At 42.9% G+C, this 17,713-nt stretch overlaps 1 protein-coding gene across 1 annotated transcript in view; it reads right to left on the minus strand.

Moving 5' to 3' along the window:
* Positions 1 to 9,992, minus strand: part of LOC307239614 (F-BAR and double SH3 domains protein 2-like) — a 28,988-nt gene extending 18,996 nt beyond the window's left edge. Inside the window, exons 1-3 of the mRNA XM_080013096.1 lie at positions 9,907 to 9,992; positions 6,768 to 6,865; positions 2,778 to 2,823 (exon numbers count right to left, since the gene is read on the minus strand). Coding sequence (XP_079869222.1) covers positions 2,778 to 2,823; positions 6,768 to 6,865; positions 9,907 to 9,927 — 165 coding nt within the window. The 5' untranslated portion in view covers positions 9,928 to 9,992. The remainder of the gene's footprint in view (positions 1 to 2,777; positions 2,824 to 6,767; positions 6,866 to 9,906) is intronic.
* Positions 9,993 to 17,713: the final 7,721 nt, after the last annotated feature.

Below are 17,713 nucleotides of genomic sequence, written 5' to 3' on the forward strand. Positions count from 1 at the left end.
AAAGTCAGCAAAGCATAGCTTTTAATCATCAAGCAAGAAAATGTTGAATTGAGTAAAATAATAATTTCTCAATTGTTCTAAAATCTTATTCCAGTAGCTACCCTAGCCAGCCTTATATCGATTCAATTAGGGGAGAGTTTACATTAAAAACCATTGCAACCTCGCTATATTTATACAGTCGCTTCACCTGTTTCCTATTTTGTGCATCCTGTGATATATTTAAGAATTCAATAGCTCCCATACTCCAGTTGGGTCTGCTTAGAGTACTAAACCGCATGCACAGTCGTAATCTGCAAATGAAGGAGATTCAGTCAAAATATCTACAGAGATAGATTTTTGAAAAAAAGCAAAAAGGTTCTGAACTTTATGCGGGTTGGCGCAAAAACCAGGGAGGATTTACGCGACAGCATGCCCATCGGTTGTTCTGTAGTCTGAGAGCACCAGGCAGGATAGAGCTGTGTTGTGCTGCGCAGCCTAGAACAACATCCTGTGAAGCAAAGTGCTGTTTCGGCACTTTTCATCCCCTGGCTTTAGCCCAGATCCAATTCTTCAGAGGTCACTAGGAAGGAAGGTTAACAGGCAAAAATGGCAAGCACGCAGGTGATTTATGGCAAATGTGCGGCATTGCGATAGTATATGTGGCTCCAACAATGGCCACAGAAACTTTTGATTTCCTGGGCAAGATGCAGCGATGTTCTCTTAAATTTCGTAACTGGGTAATAATATGTATGTCATGCCTTTGAAATAAGCTTTATAGGGGTCTGCATCTTTTCCTTAAAAGACGATCTGATACATATCTAGATACAAGGGCTAGGATACGATTCAGGGTCGATACATTTTAATACGGAATGATTTGGTGCGATTCGATACAGATACGATACAATCGTATACAATTCTTAACATTTGTTTAATGTAGACATTCATTTTCCATTATGAATTGAAATAAGTTAATGAATAAATAATAATATAATAATTAAAACAATATTTAATAATGAATATTAAATTATAATTCCATAAAAGTGGCATTGCTTACATTCAAATATATATATTTCATATAGGACCATGGATTCCCAAGTATTTCTGTTACTTTATGGTATTAAGATAAAATAATATCTAATATATTGTGATTGTTTGATATAGTAATATATAATATAATTTTGTAATGACCCTGGAGGCGTTGGAGTATTGTTAATTGTCTGTTAAATTGTGTTTTACTGCGGGCGGTTCACAAGTCTCGCGAGAGGGAATGTGCACGTGCGATCTGGTGTGTGGGTGCGTGCGGCGAGACGTCAGAGGGCAGACATCTCAGAGTCTGAGAGAGTAAGCAGTCGTTAGATGAGTGAGTTTAGACTCAAGTAGAATTAGTACCAAAGCTTCAGTCAACGATTCATAACTTCAGAATCAGGCTATCGTTCGGTTCATGGTACTTTTAGATCAATCCAGGGGTCCGCGTATCGATGTAGTCGTCTGATTCATATCAGTGAATCGTTACACACTAAATTAACATCCCAATATAAGATCAGATGGTGTTGTGTAAAAAATACTCGGATACTGGATACTGAATAAGAGTGATACCACCTAAAACAGATCTAAAGATAACAACTTTACAAAGTCTGAATTTCAACATAATTTATTTTAAAAGTGATGACGTATAGAGTCAGAGAACAGCAGTATATTTGTAAAGAAGACATTACATTTCACAGAGTTGCAAAGATCTGAAAAACACCTATAGTTTTACTCCTTTAATGGTTTCTCAAAATTCTATATTTTACGATGGATGGCATGGTTTGAATTAAATAACACAATCATAAACTTCCCATATTCAAATTTCATTCAGAGGGTTGTTATATTCAGCAGTCATGTGACAAGTGTTATTTTGCATTTTGCATTAGTGCGATACCATCAATAAGTAATAAGAGGAGAGCAAATTCAAATACCAATAGAACAGTTTGCATTCTCACTTTGTCGATCAGTGACGCCTCAATAGCTCGGTACATGCAAACCTGTGCTTCAAAACATACAATGAAGCTAAATAATCTGTATACACAGGAAAAATTAATTATCGTAATATCCTTTAATCTTCCTCTCAAACAAAAAAAAAATCCAGCATGTGGTGGTAAACAGAACACACACACCGCCCTGCTGCAGCTTCCTGCCATTCCAAAGAGGTTGAGCATTGACCCCAGCATCAGTCAAAAGATCTGACCCCAGACCCCAAACTCAACACCTTCCTCAGGTGGACCAGTGGTCAGGTGACAGCGAACTGAGCAGCCGCATCGGTGCCTGACACTGCTCTGCTACCAAGCGTCCAACCCTGGAACAAATGTCTCAAGGAGAGCTGATGGACCAGGCCGTAAGATTGCTAACTTGGAAACTCCATAACCACAAACACAGCAACTATTTTATCTGCCTCTCAAACACACAAAACACCATGATCACACACCATTCAGAAGACCAAGGTACACCATTGCCTCCATATCTGGTGCCAGCTCCAGAAGATGATTTCTGGACCTGTCCCAGATCACGGTCAGATGCACGTGGATGGTATTGTGGTATCCCTAGCTAGGAGTACCCCACACCCCCCCAACCCCACCCTGCTCACAGCGGAGGTGAACATTCCACACAGGTCTGCAAAGCCAGAACACAGCCATGGAGAAGGGAAGGGATGTTTCCAACCCCCACCTCAGCTAACTGACTGTCCCTCTGGGGGAAGCCGCTTAAAGAAAACAAAGCAGCCAGGAGCTTTGCAAGTAAGGCAGAGATGAAATTGTACTCACCTGTGCGTAGTCCCTCTCCACAGCTGCCTTCTTTTGGCTAAAAGTCCTAAAGATAAAAAAAATAAAAATTAGAAGAAGATTCTTTATTCAATGTAATGGCGACTAACACACACTTCAAGTGGTGGCTGGTGAAACTTATTCTCAGCTTTTTAAGCCTGGTTTGTCCTGCCTCTGGGGGTCAGCCAGGAGCAGTGGGCCGCATTCAGCAATGTGGGAGAACATGCAAACTCCACACAGAAAGGCTCCTAATTGGGAGATAACACCGCCCCAGGCGGGAATTGAACCCACAACTTTCTTACTGTGAGGGAGCAGCGCAATGCACTGTGCCACATATGAAAGTAAGGCACAACAAAACATAATCCACATCCAATAACAGAAGTCCAGTAAACACCACCTTTGGCCATTGCACTTCCTGCGTTCACCCCTCTATTTTTCTGAAAGCCAAAAATGGATCGTAATATTACGTAATAGAAGCACCATGGAAACCAATTATAAATGAAGCACATACTTATCAACACTAGGCTACTAGATAGCATCAATAATGGAGAGAAAACGCCAACTTAGCAACCATCAGGCAGATGATTTTCATTTAGATATCAAAAGGCATCAAAAGGCTTGTAGTCAGTCAGTCGCAAAAAGGTGGAACAAGTGAAGAAATGGTTTTACTTCACAGTGTGTGAGTGTGCCAGCCAAATACACTTTTAAGAATTTGAAATTTTTTAATGGTCTTAACCGGTATTTTACTATGTCATTTCTTTATTTTCACCGAGAAAAGCCGTATACAAATAAAATGTATTACTATTAGGGGTCGTACCCGTTGTTATTGTTCGGGCGAAAATTCTCTGAATTTTGAAGCCTAAAACTATGTGGAACACAAACTTCGGCATAACACAGGAACACAGTCTTGTTTGAACCGCGCTGTCACAAACATCCCGTGGTTGAAGTTTCATCTAAATCAGTCCAAACGTACCTATACAGCAGATATTAGCGAGAAACCAACCAAATTTAGATCGATATTGCAGAGACGAGCCAATGCCTGACACGGTACCAAACGGCCACCCGCCACTGAGAGTGCAGCTCTCTTTCCACAGACAACAGAGTGAGTTCTAACATTGAGAAGTTGGGGTTTACAGGCAAACATGGGCCGTTGTTTTAAAGACAGGACGGTTGGGCTGTGTAGACCGCACAGTGGTTGCGCTGTGAGACAAGCAACCAGGAGAGGAGGAAGAGCCCATGCTGCGTTCAATGTAAACTCGGAAAATCATGCTAGGTTTCGGAAAACCTGGGAAACTGTAAAACACACCCAACACGACAAACCTGGACCCTGTGTATATTTATTATTATTATTATTATTATTATTATTATTATTATTATTATTATTAATATTATTATATCTATTCTTGTTTTTCTGCAAATTGTCTGTTCAGCAATGCACCAATCTTACCACGACAAATTCCTTGTATGTGAAAATGTATTTTGGTGCTTATGACAAAGATTCTGTAATGTGAATCACATCAACTTAGTCCATAAATCTGTTTAACGTACACTGTATACTTTTGGCCCCGCGGGGCTCCATTTCTCTTGTTGCCTCAAGTCTATTTACAGTAGGGGGGGGGGGGGGGGCATGGCAAACAGCTTGCTCTCTCTAACATCCACCCAACAACCCCCCTCCAAGAGTCTTTAACTATCAAGGAGTCCAGTGTACTTCTATGACTAGTTTTTTTCCCCCTGGCTACCAAGAGAAATACCTCAAATTCTTTCAAAACCTTTTTTTTAACCTGCCATTCCTCTCTCCTATACGACAGCTTCTACCAGTGACATCCGTGATGATGGATATTATGCATGGAACGCCTCTAGCTTGGGGATTAAGAGTAACTGCACTCAAGTGTTGGGATTTAATGAAGAAGGAATACTACTACCGGCTACTGTAGTTCAGATCTTTAAACACAACCTCAAGCAATTTTGCATTTTAGAGCTAATTCATGTTTTTATTAACGTTCATTACACTTTCTGTTTCAGTGCATCGATTCCACGGTCACTGCCATGTTTCAACAAATAACTGATGTTAAAAACACAATGTTAAAGAATGTCAAAAACTGTACACGGCAAAAAGTGATTGCGGTTATCCAGGCTGGCGCACCCACTCACTACCATGAAATGAAAAAATGTATTTGCACTTGTATTAGAGTTTCACAAATGTCTACAGGCTATTAACAACAATGGTAGTCTGGTATTGGTAAAAAATGTGATTGGTTGATCACTGGTGTACCATGGTGTTGCTAATGCATGACGTTCAATCACTTACCATGTTTAAATTTTCCATTAAGAGAAAACATAAGGACGTAAGGGGGAAGTGAAATTTGCTGGAGGGGGCCTTTAACAATTATGGCATAAACCTGGTCGGGCTGTTGACCCAGAACAAGCCCCAAAGGAAGCCTCGAGACCCCTAATGTTGTGAAATCAAGTTAGGAGGAGTTGATGGTGCTCCAGGAAAAACATTAAGGACAAACTACTTAGAAAAGGAACGATTGGACTGACTTCCAGGGAGCTTGTAACTCCCTTCCTGAAATCTGCCCCTTCCTGTCTTTCGTGCAGTTTACCAAATTTTTCACTCCTCACAATTTTCACCGCCCAACCCTCCCCCCAACCATCCCAGAGCTTTTGCTGAATCATTTCTCTTGCAAGATCGCAGAATTCCTGCACACACTGCAACACACATACACCCACTTATTCCCCCCTTTTTTTTTCTTCTCTTTTTTGTTCTGGTAACAATCTGGGAAGCCAGAACATCTGGAGGCTCTCATGACCCTTCACTTCCAGCTGTTTCTGGATATAGGGGGCGGAGTCTTTCTCAATCACCACCAACCACAAACCGAACAGGAAGCAGGGAGCCAATGGGCTTTGGACTCAACCCCCTCGAGGCTGAGAGTGTCAAAACACTGCCCACCATAATCTATCTATCTATCTATCTATCTATCTATCTATCTATCTATCTATCTATCTATCTATCTATCTATACACACACATATACACGTATATACACACATATATATACTGTATATGTATATACACATACACATACATATATATATACACATACATATATATACACACATACATATATATATATATATATATATATATATATATATACACATATACATATATATACACAGATACATATATACACACACACACATATACATATATATATATATATATATGTACACATAAATAAATATATATACACACACACACACACAAAAACACACCGAACAGGAAGCAGGGAGCCAATGGGCTTTGGACTCAACCCCCTCGAGACTGAGAGTGTCAAAACACTGCCCACCATAATCTATCTATCTATCTATCTATCTATCTATCTATCTATACACACACATATACACGTATATACACACATATATATACTGTATATATATATATGTACACATAAATAAATATATATACACACACACACACAAAAACACACGTGGGATGTGCCAAAATAGTGAAGTTGCCAAATAGTTGTTTGTAAGAATAATCACGATCAAGATTTCACGTTAAGTCTTTTAACTCAACAAAAAAAAAAAAACATTTTCTCACGAGCCCAAATGAGAAATCTTTTTTTTTTTAATCATTATTTACTAAATGGTAGTTGTATTATTCTCCTTACAGCCCAAAAAGGTTGTATGAAAAAATGTATATGTTCATTTTGAAGTAGTTTAATTTGGGCTTTTTTTATTTGTTCTTTTCTCATTCGATCCTCCCACCGACAAAGCAGCTATAAAAAAAGACTTCCTCACATCCATAACTTTTTACCCTTTTTTAATTTTTTTGTTGCATTTGTCTCAACATCTCAGCATTTGTCTTTCAAACCAAAAAGCAAGGGATACAAGCTGTCTACTAGGTGACTACTAGAGGAAAACATATCCTAGCAACAGTGCAAATTAATGAAACTGGCACCCTCCTCTTCCACACGGCGGCCTCCCTCACCTCAGGTCCTCCAGGAGGTCACACTCTGTCTGGTGCTTGACGTGCAACCTGCTTAGCTGCTCTGTGTGGATCTGCTTCAGCTCCTGCGTAACTCGCACCTGATTTAAAGTGAGAAGCAAACATATCAATTAAAAAAGAAACACAAACACATATATCAGGGCTGAGGCGCTACAAAATCATCATCGATCCCAATCATCACCATTGGGAGTTTAACACATTATCAATATACACATTATATAACAGCTTCCCATATGTTTAAAATCACACTTTAGAAGATGTAACCGTGGCTTAATACATTGGAATATAATGTAAGTAAACTCTTAAAACTAGTATTGCCTCAAATATTTCATAATGATCCCAACAGTGAAAAATACCACATAGTTCATATTTAATATGTATTATTATATCTTTAATTTGAACTAAAAAGTCATGCATTAGAATACTGAAATGTCTCAATCCTCTCACACGCACATGAACCAGACGAAAACAAGTGTTTTTTTATAGAATGTGTATTTTTGACTGAAATTCATTATTTACAAGTACTGTGCGGAAAAAAATGCTCAGCATGCGCGGAATTATTCTGGGTCATTACAACAACCCCACAGGTATGGCTTGTGTTGTTTGAATGGAGTGCACGGCGTTGTTCGTACACGAGTCGATCAACTCGCACCAATTAACAGGAGCTAATGGTCTCCAATAGTTGGTTTCCGCTTAAGGTAAGTCTCTGAGGCCCCGATGGACATCACAGCACAGTCCCCTAATTGGCCACAGAGTGATGCAGGAAAGGCCAGAAATCTTTTTTTCAGTCAGTATTGATAATTGGGAGATGATTTCAATGATAGAGAGAAGGAGGTGGAACAATGTTTATCCCATTGTGACATAACCACAGTCCATTTGTCACAATGAAATTATTCAGAGTTTTACGTACACAGTTATAGCGCATTTAGATAGATAGACAGACAGACAGATAGTTGATAGACAAACAGTAAAAAGATAAGAAAGAATAAAATGATTTGGTCATATACAATAACTAATGAACTAAACCTAACAGTGAACCATAATAAACCTAAAAACATAGAAAACACATACAAAAATAAATCTAAAATTTCGCAACTTGCCCCCAGCCTTTAAAAGGTCAATTTAAATTGTGTTTGAACACTTCAATAAGACTTTTTAAACATGAAAACCCCACTGGGAAGCTGTAGGTGTGTTAAAAAAAAAAAACCACGGTGTTGATTGGGGCAACATGTGTGACTCAGCTTATCAGTTTAGGAAAGAAAGATAGGATGAACACAAGTGGGGAAAATCCCATGAGTACCGTGAAGCACCGAATCCAGTAAACTGCTTGATGAAAGTACACGTGAAAGATAAACCTAAATTATTCCACTGACAAAACTTTTGTCTTCGGTGGAGGCTGACGTGGAAAATGTCAGAGGTTAATCTTGCTCATAAACATTAACACAAGGCTTGTACAGTACAAGAGAAGAAATGATGCAAGAGTGATTATAAAAAGTTTATGTTTCTGCCAATACAAATACTGGGTTAATATAACACATATTATAGCTATCTTATCTTATTAGAACTTTACTACTTGACAATAGACAGAATATCCCGTTGACTTTGCTTACTTTGCAGATTGAAGAAGACAAATAGATATTGATGCAATAATACAACAGTTTCCTCACTAACTACACGACTACATCATTGTGTTTCAAGCTGGGCCATTGGGGAACATTCATTTTGTTTCTTTGTGGAATTTTTTTTTTTATGTGATTTTATCATTGAAAACTTTGAATTTTTGGAGGAAAACCCTCGTAGGAAAGCAATGACACATTTGAAGAAGTATTGTTTTACTATTCAAAGTAACATATTCAAAACATCAGTGGCAGGCATTTCAATGGAGCTGATACAACATAATAACGTGAAACTTGTACAAAATAACAACTGCATTTGAGGTAGTACTGGGGGATATCTATATGATTTGAGAAGCAATCATTAGTAATTATGTCCAAAGAGGTAGACGCATTGATTTTAACAGGCAAAACAGTCTATGAAGTTCGTAAAACTTGAAATGCAGCCCTAAAAGACAACGTTTAACTATATATCGCTATAACCGAAGCTGCGGGCGACATCGAGTCTCACCGCGATCATATCGATATATCACCCGATGCTAATCAGAGGGGAACGTATCTTAATCACGAATAAACCGCAATAGAACATCTGTAAGAATGATGAATCCGTAAAAAAAAAAAAAAAAATCGATCATGGAGCCTGTCATTGCACTTTGCCGAACTTGCTGGGATGGAAATAGTCAATTTCTGTAACACGATCCAACTTAAAAAAAGAAAAAGAAAAAAAAAATCCTCACAACACGATAGCTTTAGCGCCTTAGTCTGACCAAATGTTATCTATGAAGTGCAAGTCTTCCCAGGGAGATCGAGCATGCGAACGAAACAATTTTTGGGTTGGTACGTGTTGTTCTTTCCGCCTTTTTTTGTCCCACAAAAACAACAACAACAACAAAATAAACAAAAACAATAACGCGTACACAACGCACCGCCGATGAAAGGTTCGACTTTTTTTCGGAGACTCGGCTCTCGACGAGTCACTCGGGGGGGGGGGGGGGACGAGCCAGAGGCGGAAGAGTCGATTCACCTCGATCACCAGTCGTCAGCGGGATTCTCCCCGAAATCCCTCAGCTTGACCGCGGATCCCCAGAAAACCGTTCACGCTGAATTGTCGAACAAGAATATTCACGATGGTGGAACGGAAGGTGTGACTCCAGCTCGGCTCAGCCGCCTGGCCTCTCATTTAGTTTACAGTTATTCTTTTCGGCGTGTGAGTCGACTTATTCGCTCTTTTCCCAGAGTGACTCCCGAGTCCGGAGTCATTTTCACAAGAGTCGTTCACCGCGAACGAATCGTTCGCGAGTCTTGCTTGGCCAGTACAAACGCGATGTTGTTAAAAAAAAAACGTCGCTTCTTACGAAGCTTCTTGCGTGGAACTCGGGCAGAGAAAAAATAAAAACAAAAATCAAAATAAACGCAGCGGCAGAACAAACGCGACGAACGCGCCGGACACAACAGTTGAGTGGAGTCGAGTAAGTTAAGTTTGAAGCAGCGGGACGGGGGCGACTCACCTTCCTCGGCGGGGGTTGCATTCTCAATTCTTGACATCAAACAAAGCGCCCAAAAAAAAACGGAAAACGCGGAAAAGTGCACTTTGAGGGGGAGGGAGGGGGGGGGGGGCTGGGGGGGGGAGAAAAAGAATCCCGCGAACTTCGCGGATGCCGAAGAAGCGGCGGGAGAGGCGCAAGACACGCTCGCTATACGCTTGTGTCCCGGGTCAGGCAGCCATGACGCTCGGACTCCCCGGAGCAGACTGAGCCCGGGCGGAGGAAGCGCCGACCCCCGGGCGTAGAAAAGGCTCAGCTCGCGATTCAACGGGGTTTCCGGTGGGATGCAGGGGGGTTGCCAGGTCTTGCAAAAAAAATAAATAAAATAAAATCCAGCTCAAAGGTCGTTCAAAACCCGCTCCTAAGACAAGTCGGGTGGATGGAGGGTGGTGTTCCCCCCCCCCCCCCCTGTTTACTTCTCCATATTAATTAATAACTACATATACGATCGGGCCCCAGATCGGTGTTTCCCAGCATTTATCTCTGCCACAACACACTTATTACAATGAAATAATCCCACCCCGTATAAACCATGCCGTGAACACCGTAAATAATAACAACCAGAAAAAAAACATCACAAAATGTCACAACATTTGTTATTGGGGCCTGGCGACCGATAGTTCTGACCTCCGGCGTGAAACAAGCTTGATAAACGAGCGTTGATGAACACAAGAGTTGCCGTCCTGGCTGGAACGTATTCAGACAGCCTTGGCATTTTGATCTTGCAGCACAAGAGCTCATTTGCACCGTCGTTATTTCCTACAGTAAGATTTTAGAATATGTTTCACAAGCACACCTGGCGATCTCTCACGCCACACTAATGGGCCCCGGCACAGGAGTTGAAAAACCTTTCCCCAGCCTACTATGAATATTAAAGAAACCCATTTTACCAAGCGATTATTATTATTATTATTATTATTATTATTATTATTATTATTATTATTATTATATAATTGAAAAATAAATAGGGTTTTTTGATTCTCCAAGGCATGGTTTCACAAATTGGCAAATTGTGGAATATGACGACTACTTTTTCAAAATGGGGGGAAAAAGGGCTGTGTCAAATGAAGGAAACCCAGAGTGGGCTGTGTTGACTGGAGGGCTGTAATAGGCCCGCAGGCCGGAGGTTCCCCACCACCGAACCCTGCTGTTGAAATTTTATCCAAAGGTGACATTTATGAAAGCATTTGATTACAGCCATGGCACATGGTATGGTCCGAACTGTATAATATTACAAAATTATTTTTTATAATAGTATACGATCTGTTGTGACGTAAAAGTTTGACAGATTACTCATCGGCCAAACCAAATAAGAAGGGAAGTATAATCCTTTATAACTGTTACTATTCACAAGTACTGCTACAGGTTTCGAGCCAACAAGTCGAGTCTCAAGCTATTAATATTATTGGAATTATTAAAACAAAATATTATTGTTATTACAATTATTCTTTTTGATTGTGTTATGTTATATTATACTTTATTATATTTCATTGATTAATTACCCCATATCTATACGTCTCCAGGTAATTGGTCATTTCCAAAGCATCTGCAGCCCAAGAAACACCGTCCCGCGTCTCACTTTTTCTTTCCCCATCCATCGTGTTTTCAAAGCAGGCCCCGTTTTGCGGGTAATCCCTGGATACCGGCAACCCCGGAGAATGCTGGCGACATACTGAGGAGATGATGGGTAACTTTGGAAGTAGACTGTCTTATGAAATACAACTAAGGGGGACGTATCAAGACGTCTACATTCTTGCAAGTCTTAAGAAATAACAATGTGTGGAAGTCTGCTGAATGAAACATTAAGCCCATAGAAAAGACTGATCTTTATTTCAATACGACTGGTAATTAATTACTTGTAACAATTCTAAAAGTTACCAGTAACTATTTATACTGTCATACTATTAACAAATAATTAGGTACGAGCACTCACAGAGTAACTTACTAATAGTAACTAACTAATAGTAACTATTACAATAGTTACCAATAACTATTTGAATTTGACTAAATTATGGACTAATAGCTCAAATTAAGTCACTATTGTGATACTTGTACTTATTCATTACTAACTAGTTACTATTCCAATAGTTACTAATGTCTTTCAGTCTCACTTGCAGAATCCTTTTTACATATTGTACCTTCAAGTACTTTCACCACAACCTTACGACTAGTCATAACAAGGCCCAACCTTTTGATGGTTCAAATAAAACTAAGAATAACGAATAAACTAACGACAATGTCAACTATAATAACTGGTCATTGCAAAAACACTATCAATTCTCATTCCAAGAGTGGGTAAAGGGGATCAGTATATTTTTGAAAGTGTACTAGTCATTTGTGAATTACTAGTCAGTTTGAATTCCGAAATGGTTAAACTTGGTGAAGTTATACTTGCATTCATATATAGTGAGCTATGTATGCAACTGACCCAGTGTTATAACCCTATACCCTAACATGTATACTGTGTGTGTGTGTGTGTGTGTGTGTGTGTGTGTGTGTGTGTGCGTGTGTGTGTGTGTGTGTGTGTGTGTGTGTGTGTGTGTGTGTGTGTGTGTTTGCTGTGGGGATGTTGTGGTTTGAGCAGCCACTTCTGACCTGGATCTAGGTAACTGGTGGATCCAGGATCAGAGTGGCTGCATACCTCTTGCGTGTTGGTTGGTCAAACGAGCTGCAGGTTAAACCCCCATCCCCACACACGCTCAGGAGAGGAGCCCCCGTCTTGACACATGTCTATCTGCTCCTGGGCTTATTCCAACTGGCCCACTCTCTACAACAAACTGGTGTCTACAATCCTGTCTTCTGAGTTTCTGTGCCGATGGTCCGTGAAACACCACTTGGGTGGCGGGTGGTAGGCGAAACTGCCACACTGGCACTTAAACACGGACTCTCCGACACGGGGAAAGGACGCAGAGGGGCCGTCTGAAGAGGCCCTGGAGCCACCAGCGGATTAACGTGCGGCCCCAGCTCCAACCCTCCCCGAGTGGCAGCAGTAGCACCCAGGGTGTCCGGCGGAGAAGTAGCCACAGCAGCCACCACGGGTAACCGCCAGGCCACCCCTCCAAGCAGCCCCCGCAGCAGTCAAGTCTGGCCACGCCTTCACCAGCCAGCACAGCAGCCACAGAGGCCCCACGCTCCGGAGGGGAGGAGGGGGCTGACCGTCGTCGCCCTGGGGCGAAGGAAGCTGCTGGACCGTGGTGTTCCGGGGAACCAGGTCCCCTGGGAGGGGATCAGTTCATTTTTTTTTTGGACATTTGTTGGTTTAAGGGATGGGAACCCTGTTTCAGAGTCTGGTGTTTTGTTATTTTAAGGTATAGTAACTGACTGGCGTCAGAGTCTGTCCTTTTCAGGTATAGCAACCCTGTTTCAGAGTCTGTTTTAGGCTTCTTTTTTTTTCTTTTTTGTTCCCTGCTTGGTGGATCCAGGATTAGAGTGGCTGCATACCTGTTGCTCATTGGTTGGTCAAACGAGCTGCAGGTTAAACCCCCATCCCCACACACGCTCAGGAGAGGAGCCCCTGTCATGACACATGTCTGTCTGCTCCTGGGCTTATTCCAACTGGCCCACTCTCTACAACAAACTGGTGTCTACAATCCTGTCTTCTGAGTCTCTGTGCCAGAGGTCCCTGAAACGCCACTTGGGTGGCGGGTGGTAGGCGAAACAGCCACAGTGCGTGCGTGTGTGTGTGTGTGTGTGTGTGTGTGTATACACAAATCAGCCACGACATTAAAACCACCACTAATAACCACTAATATTGGAAATGATATATATCATTTCACCGGCCAGCGGCCGCATGTGCTTGTGTGTGATTGTGCATGCATGTGCATTGTAGTGTGGTGTGCTGTGTGACAAAGATTCTTCATATTGTGTAGCTCCCCCTCGTGCCGCAAAAACAGCCCTGAACCGTCGAGGCATGGACTCCACAAGACCCCTGAAGGTGTCCTGTGGTATCTGGCACCAAGACGTTAGCAGCAGATCCTTTAAGTCCTGGAAGTTGCGAGGTGGGGCCCCCATAGAACGGGCTTGTTGTTCCAGCGCATCCCACAGATGCTCGATTGAATCGGACCAAAACCCTTCACCTCAGTTCTACATCCACATTGCATAGCAGCATGAACTTTTTCAGCAATTTGTGCTACAGTATCTCTTCTGTGGAATCAGACCAGACGTGCTAGACTTTGCTCCCGATGCGCATCAATGGTGCCAGTGACCCTGTTGCCGGTTCACCAGCTGTCCTTCCATGGGCCACTTTAGGTAGGTACTAACCACTGCATACTGGGAACACCCCACAAGACCTGCCATTTTGGAGATGCTCTGATCGGCTCTGTTCACTTGCTGCCTAATACGTATATCCCACCCCTTGACAGGTGCCATTGGAACAAGATGATTAATGTTGTATGTATATATGTGTGTATGAGTATATATATATTTATGTGTGTGTGTGTGTATATATATTGTTGGGATCTGGAAACCGATGCCTCCCAGGTCGGTTGATCTCGAGAGATTCTTCAATAAGATGGAGACTGATGCGATGCAGAATGGATCCTTTATTGGCACAATGACAAAGACCAGGAGACGAGCCCAAAGCAAGAGCGACCCAGCAAGAGCGAGAGAACGTGTCTTTGAACACAATCCTATATAGTTCCTCCTAGGCAAGTCGTCATAAAGGCTATTTGGCAAGTCGTCATAAAGGCTATTTGGATGAGAGATGTCATAAAGAGACATTTCTACGTCGGGCGCCATTTTAAGTAAAATGCCCTGTCATTTCTATCAGCTGCCATTTTGTGCGCTATACTACATCCAACAATCCCCCTTTTGACCTCATCAAACATGAGGTCACTCTAAAACAGTTATCACAACATATATTAATCAAGGGGAAGGTAAATTAAACATAAAACCCACGATAAACAATTCTTGACAGTGCATTTGACCAGGAGTGATTGGGTGGGAAAAAAAAAACCCATTTATCTTTTAGCGGGAAAACCTTACCAACATCCGTATTACTGAACGCCAGGATAGCGGTCGCTCACCCCCTGGACCAATTAATAACAAAATCTTCAACAAATTGCACCGATCTAACTCTCTCTTACCTTATACCAAACTTATTATTAAACTTTTATTAACCTTATACCAAACCTAAACTTTTTTAAACCTTATACGAAACTTAAACATTTATTAACCTTATACTAAACTTAACTTTTATTAACCTTATACTCAACTTAACATTTCCTAAATGAGTAAACAAAAAGTACTGGGTGATTTCTTATGGAGCAGTGTCTCCCCGGGTGTGATACTGGATCTCACAGCTTTTCCGCTCTTAACCTCATGCGAGGTGTGCACTGTTTTGATCTTTCTCTCTTGAACCCGGGTCGACTAAAGGCGGTTGTCATTTTCACCACTTTCATCCACACCCAGTCGGAGACTCTTACAGCCTTACCCGACTATTGTGCACTAGAAACCCGCACACTCAAGCTTACAAGTCCTTTTCCTCCTAAGGGTCACATCTAAAATGAAGTCTTTGCATACTCATACACATAGGAGTCATCTACCCGGGGTTCGGTCAAGAACGACATCATCTGTCTGTGCACACGGGGGTTCTCTCTCTCGGAGTCATCCACCTGGTTTTTGGCCAACAATGGCATTATCTGTACGTGGGGGACCGTGCTGTCCCTCTTTTCTACTGACGTGATTATCAGGCGCATGCAGAGAGCACGACAGCACGGGATGCAACAACAACCTCAAGTGATCAATAGAGCTAAGAAGGTGGCCACAGACATTAAGATGGGCATAAGTATCCTCTTCCACTTCCCAAACAACCGGTCTAACCAGCGGTTAACAGGGTTGTCCACCCCTGAGTGTTCCTTCATAGTATCTGCTAGGGTTCGCAGACCCTCCAACGCCCAGGTCACCGACCCGTCCGGTGCCGTATTGTTGGGGATGAACGTACAACAGACTTCCCCAAACATGTGACATACTCCGCCCTTCTCCGCCGACAACATATCAAGGGCCATACGGTTCTGTAGGGCCATCAGGGAGGTGGCGTCCAACTGGGAGGCCAGTCCGGCCACGGCATCTCGGGTGAGGTTGGCCAGTCTTTGGACATTATAATGGACGTAATTAATGCGGTCAACATTCTTATTTGGAGTCACGGGGAATAAGGCAGAGATAACGGGGATATTTTCAAACCCGGTCGCCACCTGATTGGCTAACTTATACTCATCGGGCACTCCCCGGGGAGTGCCCGATGAGCCCAATAGCCGATGAGCGTAGAACAATAGCCGATGAGCCCAATAGCCGATAGCGCCATTTCCCGCTCGGGTGGTGTTACACCAGTCCTCCGGGATCTGTCCTAGTTTAAACTGGGGTCTATCGTGTGTCAAATTGAAACAGGTGTAATTACCGGCGCCCTTATGGGGCGTAAACGGTCCCGTATGTGTTTCGTTGTCAATGGGCGGGAATAATCTAGCTAAGGTGGTGCAATTTGGTGGAGTCGCCTCGCGGGTCAATCTTAGCATACAACCGTACCCCCAGGCGTCCTGAGGATATAGCGGCGCAGGATCGGTGACCAGGTAGGGTCGAGCCGCCGCACACGCTATGCAGTTCCCCAGCCCCTGCTCCCGGGCCGCCTGGGCCAACCAACTCATCCAAAGATTACTCTCTCGGTATCCGGTGGCCATCTGAATCGCGTCTAGGGGTTTTAAGGTACCATAATCCATGGCCATGGCTCCATCGGGAGCCCGGTCCGGCGGGGGCGCAGGATCCCCTCCGGTAGCCTCAGAGGTGTCGGGGTGCACTGAGGGGGCAAGAAATTAATTTTGATCAGCCCCATGGTGTCCCTCCCGGTTAATTCTACCCCTAAGATCAGGTACAAACTACTATTGGACGGGGTCTGAGCGGGGGAAACATCCCACTCCAAGGACAGGGCCACGGGATTCGAAATCCAGTCGTAATTTCGTTGTAGCTCTAATTTGTCCCATATATCTCTTCCCAGTATCCTGGCCATTTTAGTCGGGGTCCAGGAACCGCTGGTATACGCTACCACCTGCTCCAGGTTCTACACCAAGGCCCGCTCGTATAGCCCCTTGTCGCGCATTGGCGATGTACGCTGGAGTCAAAACAGGCATACAGTTTATAGCCCCGCCACTTCTTTGCCTGGGTCCATGGTTGGGGCCCACAATTAATAACGGAGAATAAATCAAACACAAAGGTCGTTTTGTGCCCCTGTGTGTAATTCAACTCCCGCCCCCCATATTTATTCAAACACGCGTCCTTCCCAGGGCCCGCCGCGGTTTCGATCTGTTCCCCGAACAAGAGGAGGGCCGCAAACAGGGCTAGTCCCCCAACCTTCATTGTTGCGATTAGCGTCTAGTACAGCTGGATGTTGCCGGTCAGTCTCAATGTCAACAAAACCAGCACAAAAATCACACCCACACACGTCGGTAAACTAAATCTCGTGACTTGGGCCTTTAGCCCCTAGATGTTTGGGTTCTTTAGTCAAAATTATAAACATCCACACACAAAAATCTCAACCACACAATGGACCATAAACCACCATAAAAGGAGAAGCAGCTGGGGTTCCATGCAGTTGGACAGTCTGCTTCTGGGCGGGGAATGGTGACCGTCCTACCTCGCTCCTCTATGACCTAGGGGAGAGATTTCCAGCACTATCACCCTTGCAGCTAACAGTGAGTGCCTCGATTGGACGCCACGTGGTAGCCGGCCGCAACCTTTGCTGCGGCGTCTGCCTGTCCATTCCCTCCCTCGCTACCTCACTGTT

This window comes from Zeus faber, assembly GCF_960531495.2.
Source record: "Zeus faber genome assembly, chromosome: 14".
Lineage (NCBI taxonomy): Eukaryota > Metazoa > Chordata > Actinopteri > Zeiformes > Zeidae > Zeus > Zeus faber.